This window comes from Ceratosolen solmsi, unplaced genomic scaffold (assembly GCF_000503995.2).
Source record: "Ceratosolen solmsi marchali unplaced genomic scaffold, CerSol_1.0 scaffold41, whole genome shotgun sequence".
In the NCBI taxonomy this organism is placed as follows: Eukaryota; Metazoa; Arthropoda; class Insecta; order Hymenoptera; family Agaonidae; genus Ceratosolen; species Ceratosolen solmsi.
In genome coordinates this window covers 946409-954450 of record NW_011948424.1, presented here as the reverse complement: position 1 = coordinate 954450, position 8042 = coordinate 946409, and the positions used below count along the sequence as shown (strand labels likewise).

The 8042-nt window shown below is 32.3% G+C and overlaps 1 protein-coding gene across 1 annotated transcript in view; it reads left to right on the top strand.

Annotated features, from left to right (window-relative positions):
* UbcE2H (ubiquitin conjugating enzyme E2H) overlaps window positions 1-6320 on the top strand; it is a 36124-nt gene extending 29804 nt beyond the window's left edge. Inside the window, exons 3-5 of the mRNA XM_011499930.1 lie at window positions 4120-4287; window positions 5573-5701; window positions 5878-6320. Coding sequence (XP_011498232.1) covers window positions 4120-4287; window positions 5573-5701; window positions 5878-6014 — 434 coding nt within the window. The 3' untranslated portion in view covers window positions 6015-6320. The remainder of the gene's footprint in view (window positions 1-4119; window positions 4288-5572; window positions 5702-5877) is intronic.
* Window positions 6321-8042: the final 1722 nt, after the last annotated feature.

Here is an 8042-nt window from a genome sequence, read left to right as displayed (position 1 = left end):
TCTCTCTCTCTCTCTCTCTCTCTCTCTCTCTCTCTCTCTCTCTCTCTCTTTAAGCTATACTTTTCAAATAGATGCCTAGCAAAGTTTGAAAAATTTTTAACTAAGTCGCTTAAAATTTTTATAAGATTTTTAAAACTGAACTCTCTTTGAAAACTATATATATATATATATATATATATATATTTATTGTGTATCCTCATACGTTTTTCTTAACTGATTTGCTTTAATAATGTTTTAATTAAATAATGAATTTTTTCAATTTTGTTTATCCTTTATTATCAACAAGTAGTGATTTATACTCCGTGTCATGAAGTGTTTAATAAAGTATAGGATTCCGAAGGACTGTAATAGCTCATATATAAAAATTGATATTAACAAAGTTTATACGTACTATAGTTTGATTATATATTTCCTGTGTTTATTAACACTAACTTAAAATCAGGCATTAAAGTGGCTTAATCTCTTAAATAATAAATATTTTAAATATTAATCGCCGTTATGATTATAACTCGATATCATTGTTATTGTTAAAAGATAGCAATAACGTGTAAATTATAATAAAGTGGATGTTTTTCTTAAAATAGCTATAAAACTATAAAAACTCGCGCGTTTCAAGTGTTATAATAATAAAAAAAAAAAAAAGGAGAGAAAAACAAAGACAGAAAGAATTCGAAATTTGCAAATTATTCATGGTTCAGTGATCTGCTCATCTACAGTTAGTCATGTTTTCAATCTATATATATTTAAAATTTATCGTTTATCGTTCGTGTATGAAATTTTGTAAAAATTTTGATGTAATCTTATAAGATGTTGTAAGTTATTTCCACAAATATGTATTTTTGCAGCTCTTAAATTAGAAAGGCATGATAGATGCTTTAATATCAATAAATATTGACCCTGAAAGACCATCGGTACAATTAATTTACAAGACTATTTTTTTAAATACGAAAAAAAATCAACTGCAAACAATATGAATAATTGATGAATAATTTAATGCCTTGGATTTTTTGATAATTGCAAAGTTATACGTATTATATATATATATATATATATATATATATATATATATATATATATATATATAGAGAGAGAGAGAGAGAGAGAGAGATAGAGAGAGATTTGGTCAAGGCAAGGCTTTTCATTCTAAGATTTGGTTTAAAATTTTTAGTATTCTAGGAAATTTAATAAGAAATGAATGATAATGTATTTAAAAGTAATGGTCATTTATATTAAACTATCGTTACGATTAGTCATGGCGAATTTATTCTTCTAAATATATTCTGTAAAACTATATTTTATTTTTTATTTCTTTTCTGACATCTAAGCACACTCTTTTAGCTAACAGATAAATATAAAATCAAAGGATTGATTGGGACCAAAAGTAAAAAGTAAATAAAAATATTCCTCTCGTATGTTGACGCCGAGAATAAATAAACAATTGGATTTTTTGATAATTGCAAAGTTATACGTATTATATATATATATATATATATATATATATATATATATATATATATATATATACGTGTATATGTCAACAAATCAGAATATTGTAAAGTGCTATTCTGTAAAAATCATGCATGTGTCATTTGATAAATTGGCATGAATAAATTCTTTTTAAAATAATTAGTTTATTAAAATGATGAACTTCGCCTTTGTAATACAGCCGTTTAATATCCGGTTTAATATTATATATAAATATAAAACGCCAATATATATTTAATTTATAATATTTAATTCATGTAAAATATTCGTCTTTAACTAATATTATTAGTTTATACTTGTGTAGTATTCGAATATGACATTAAAAGAATAAATTTTTTATTCAATTAATATAAACTTCTCAAGTTGAATAAATATTATGTCTACTACTATGTAAATTCAACAAATTTATGTGATAATTTGTTAAATAAAGTAGCTTTCATAAAGTATATGCCAAATATATGCTAATTAATATAGTTTTACCATTATTTTCAATTTTAGCTATTTATTTCTTGCAATCTTAAATAAAAATACCATTCGTTATCTTTATCTATTAGAGCGTACTACTACTGCTCATCCGAACAGTAATCATTAGAATGAAAATATATGAAATTTACGTTCAAATTTTTGACAGATAAAAGAAAAAGCAAAACGATTTTAGAAAAAAGCAAAAAGATTATAGAATTTCTAATGCAACGAGATTTTATTGAATTAATCGGATAAAAGGGTTAGAATAATAGATTGTATTAAAATCCAATATTTTAATGAAATTGTTACATTATTGTCAATGTGTTTGCTTGTAAATTGTTTGGTTCGTAACGGTAAAATTATTTTTTTAAAGGGAAAAAAAAAAAAAAAAAAAAAAAAAAAAAACAACTGATAAATAAAAAAAGGAAGAAAAAACGTCTTTCCCACAGTTCGAAAGTATCGTCGATATAATTAAAATTAATTTCCTCGATAGGCATAATCTAAGATTATTACGGCACCTAAATAGTAATTAATAAATTTTCTCTTCTAATAAGTCACTAATAAGAAAAACTTGAGCTAAATTTCGCAACTCGAAGAAAGCAAAATATCCAGCCATAATACAGGCGGCCCCGATGAATCGCAATCGGTCACGTGCCGAGTGATTCTCGCTCGATCGCTGATTTTCCCGTGTCGAAGTAATAACAGTAGTGGCCAAGCGAGCGAGCCAAGGAAAATAGGAAGGATAGGATCGTAGGGGGAGGGGAGAGAGAGACAGAGAGAGAGAGAGAGAGAGAGAGAGAGAGAAAAGATAATGTAAATAAGGCCGTGCACTCGACGAAGAAAATGGGCACGTGTAATGGGCAGGTAAAAGGAAGTGGCCGAGTCGCTGCGTTTGCGAATACGTGCACGCGCACAACGGAGGCACTTGGAAAGTAACGGGGCACCGATTGGGAGAAAAAAACATAATACCTCCTCTCTCCCTCCCCCCCTCCCCCCACACAATACCCCATCACACAATCCCCCATCCCCCTACCCCCACCTACCCCTACCCGCGAAAATAGCTGCTCGTGTGTTGATTTAAGCGAAGGAGATGCGGGAATTAAAAGAAATGGGACGAGAAAGCGGAAAAGCTACACTCTCTCGCGGCATGACGATGTTGTCGAGCGAGAGGCCAATACACTTTTGGCCCTCGTTTTCCTTCATCTATCTCCTCGCTCGAACACCATTAATGGCTTAGTCCTAGTATACAATCACTTCTCCCTTCAGTCACATAATCCTGAATCTCGCGTGAAAAAAGTAATCTCCATACCGAGGATATGATTATAATGTCCATTGCTAAACAATTGAGGAATGAAGTAAAATGGATGGTGTTCGAGCCGAGTGTAATATTGTTGTTGTTGTTGTTGTTGTTGTTGTTGTTGTTGTTGTGGGTCTTGAGTCGCTGTCTATTGAAGCGACGACGCGTCTATTTCTTCACCCTCCGTATTCTTATTTGTATAAGATAAAAGACAATAGCTATTCATACATTTTCGTAACGAGATATCTATTCGCCCGGTTCTATACGCCTCGACAGCGCTTATATGTGTTGAAATTTGAGAAATCTCGGTAGCGATAAGGGGGTTTGAGCTGCGTTAGCCTTTGATTTCTAGTATTACATAAAGTATTATAAATTTTGAAGCATTAATAACTTATATTGGCGAGCAAATAAGACCGAAGATGAACTTTGGCTTTAGCTACTTTAGTTTAGTGCTCGCATAATTTGGCACTCAAATTGAATAATGTCGACTTACTTATTTTTATTAGCCTAAAGACGGTAGAAAAGGTAAATAAGTGCATTCGTGATATCCCTGTACTTGAATAAATGTCTAAAAGTTCAGCCGCTTAAAACTTATCCCTGACAAGGACTTGCGACTATTAAATAGTTCGAAACAAATGGCTGGCTGACTTGTACATTGATAGGACAACGGTCACGTCGTTTTTACTTTTACGTGTTAATTATTAGTAACTTCTAGTCTTGCTTGGCAGAGGAAAAAAATAAAAAAGAAAAGAATAAAAAAAATTACTACGAGAAGTACTTAATAAACGTTTCAAAATATTTGATAATTAATAAAAGGTAATAAAATTGACTCTCAAAAGTAAAGGATCTTTCTTTCGTGTTTCACGTTTCAGCGCCTTACGAGGGTGGAATATGGAAGGTGCGCGTACACTTACCGGAGCATTATCCTTTCAAATCGCCTTCCATTGGCTTCATGAACAAAGTCTACCATCCCAACATCGATGAGGTTTCGGGCACCGTATGCCTTGATGTCATTAATCAGGCTTGGACAGCGTTATATGGTGGGTAATATTACATACATTGTTGTCCAACTTTATATAAACGTTCAAAAATCACATTATCAGCCAATAAATAATTATCTTTCCATCGTGAAAAATGTTTCTTTCTTCTTCATCTTCATCATCATCATCATCATCATCATCATCATCTTCTTCTTCTTCTTCTTCTTCTTCTTCTTCTTCATATTCTTCTTCTTCCTCATCTTCTTCATCATCTTCTTCTCCTCTCCCCCACTCGTCCCCCTCCACCATCACCCTTTTATTATCATCGAACCTCGTCGTAAGTTGTGACGATGGTGCAGAACAAATTTTTGCACGCTAAGGTAAATATAGTTATGAGCATTTTATCAAATTAATTGAAATTTCATCGAAAAATGCATTGCGAGGAACAACAATTGCAACAACAACAGAAAATAAATCAAATAAGGTCGCGTTTGGCTTATTTATCATATTATAATGACTAGTACATGAGATGGTAACGGATTATATGATTATGATATTAAAATAAAGTCTCGATCGTCAAAATAGAAATTTTCAACAATTTAAAGCCAAAGAAAATCACGTCAAATCCAATGTAATATTTCATTTCTTATTAAATATTATATAAAATGATTTCAGAAACAAAAAGAAGCTCGATATCGGTATTCGTATATAAAAGTTTTCCCAAATAAATTAATAGAAAGTATTGGAAACGACATGGCCAAGTTTGCACATACTATTTTATCAAAACTCCTTCGCGAGTGTGCGCGTGTGCGTGTGCGTCTATTTACGCATGTATCAGCGCACGGGTTCGTGTGCATATACGCGCGCACACGTGTAAGTACGTAAATCTATATTTAAACGAACATATAAATGAAAATCTAGTACATTATGAACTAATGATTATCGTTAGTTGAATGTATATTACAAAAGAAAAAAGTAAAATTGGTCTTAGGAGTAATTTTTTTTTTATGTTTTTTTTTTTTTTTTTTTTTTTTTTTTTTTTTTTTGTCACAAGTTACTGGAATCGGATTGATAATACATTGAGTTTATAATTGAAATTACGAGAATAGTTTTAAATTACATAAAAACTCTGTTTTAAGCGTTAAAATTTTATGAATAAAATAGAATTTTAAAAGGCAAATAATGTGATTTTAAATGCATAAAAATAATGTAAACGCTGTGTAAAATTATTTTTTTTTTTTTTTTTTTTTTTTTTTTTTTTTTTTCGTCACACTTGCTCATAATTGTTTCCACGTTCGTATGCGTGGCTGACATTCTATAAATTGTCGAATAATTCTTGTTACAGATCTCTCGAATATCTTCGAATCTTTCCTCCCTCAATTATTAACATATCCGAATCCCATCGATCCGTTGAACGGTGATGCAGCTGCAATGTATCTTCACAAGCCGGAAGAGTACAAGAAAAAAGTTGCAGGTCAGTCTACGTGAAATTGTTATTTATAAGAATTGAAAGAAATCGATTTAATATAAGTTAAGTCGTTGAGACTCGATCGATATTGAATTTGCCCCTTGGTTGGAAGAAACAAAATGCCCGCTTAAAGATTTCGCGAATAATAAGTTGAACGTAAAACGCTTGGCTTCTTCTTTCAGACTACGTAAGGAAATACGCGACGGAGGAGGCGCTACGGGACCAGGAGAATGGGGGCACTGGGAACGGCGTCTCTTCTGACAGCGAGTCCTCGATGAGTGACTTCAGCGAGGACGAAGCGCAGGACATGGAGTTGTAACCAAATACCAGCAGCGCGAACGGGACGACAACACCACTATTCAACGCAGCCATAAACGACAACCGAGACAACCAACTTAGTCACACGATTTCTTGTGAGCCTCCGAAAGATCACAGTGCGCTTATGCTTAAGCACGCCCTCGCTGTTTCCGTGTTAAAAGAAGGATCGAGCGTCGAGGAAAATGAATAGAAAATATAGGGATAAAGAAATCTTCTTCCGCGCTAGAGAAAAGCGACATGTACACGCATAGACACAGAGTACATTAACGTTAAGGAGGTGAAGGAGGAGGAGGAGGAGGAGGAGGAGGAGGAGGAGGAGGAGGAGGAGATGGAGGAGGAGGAGGAGAGAAGAGAAAGAGGAAGAGGTGGAAGAGAAGGTGGAGGAGGAATTAGGAGGGAGGGGAGGAATAATAATGAAAAAGATGTGAGATGATGAGTCGTTGAGGGAAAATGAAATCTCGTTAAGTGAGAGAATTACAAGTGTGACGTCGATATAAAGGTGCGCGAGTTCTATAGATATTCGAAGATTAATGAAGAAAAAGAAAACTAAATAAATACACACCACACTGCGATATGTACCTAATTAACGTGCGACCCTCTTGCAGAGAGAGAAAGAGATATAATGTCGCTAGTGTTGAGATTTAGTTTTTTAAAGTTAATAGAGGATAGAGAAAAAAGAAGTCCGTGATCTTACAAAGCTTATCAAAATAGTGGCTTCAACTCTTTTTCTCTTGTGATTCTGTTTAATGTCGTAGTAGAGTAAGAAGAACAAGGCAAAAAGCTTTTTCTATTTTCGTTTTTCAACTTTTTCTTTTTTTTCTTTCTTTTATATATATATATATATATATATATATATATATATATATATATATATAATTTCAAATTATACCACGAGAAATCATATAAATTTTTTTTTTCTTTTTTTTTCTTCTTTTCTTTTTTAATGAGATGATAAGTTGTTGTGAATATGTAAAATTCTCATTGATTTTATTTCAATGAGATTTGCCATTTTCTAAATTCCCTTTACTTACGCATTATAACATGATTTTTGATAAAAGCAATCAAAATTATTATTTAAATAATGACGACGTAATTAATTGTTTAATATGGAGATGCTAGTATTTAACTCACTCACAAAATAAATTGTATAAAGGGAAACGAAATTGAATTTTTTATATGATGTTGCTTGGTCTTTCATATGATCTTAAGGTAATTCTAATGAAATTAACAACAACAAGAAAAATATTTTAAAAGTGCAGTGCGAGAGACATCTATTATGTAACTTTGGATATTAATTTTAAGTAAAATGAATAAAAGAAGATTTCACTGTTTTGCGCATTCAAAGTAAAGCTTAAGATGACGTTGATTTCTACAGACGATAAATTCAAATGTAAAGCTGAAAAATTGTATTAACATTATAAAATCAGAGCATTAGAAAAGCAGAATCGGAGCGAAACAGAGACGAACAGGTATTATTAATAAAGAAAAACAAGCTACTCAAGTGAGAATCACTAGATATAAACCGTCAAAATCTGATTGTATGTACATGTAATCTATCCGATAATATATTTTTAGTCTATAAGTTCGCCACTTAATTTTACGAGGGAATTTTTAACGATGGTTAGATGAAACATCGACTTTGGCACAAGTGTACAAATTTAATTGAAAAATTGGCCATAAATATGAAAAGTAAAAACAAAGAAGATGAAAAAGGGAGAGAAAAAAAAGAAAGTAAAGAAACAAACAAATTAACACAGATTATCAGTCGCTGAAACTTTGACGGTTTTCTTTGTCTTTCTCCCCCCTCCCCTCCCCTCTCCCTATCACCCTATCTCCCTCACTCTCTCTCTCTCTCTCTCTCTCTCTCTCTCTCTTTTTCTTCCCTTTCTTTTTGTTTATTTGTAGTTTCGCACGTGGCTCTCAACAACGACTCCAAACAAAGCACAAATACTTTAAAGGATTGCGTAAGCTGGGTCAATATCACTTGCAACGAAGTCGAATTTCAATGCGAATACTGTTCGTTTCTTCT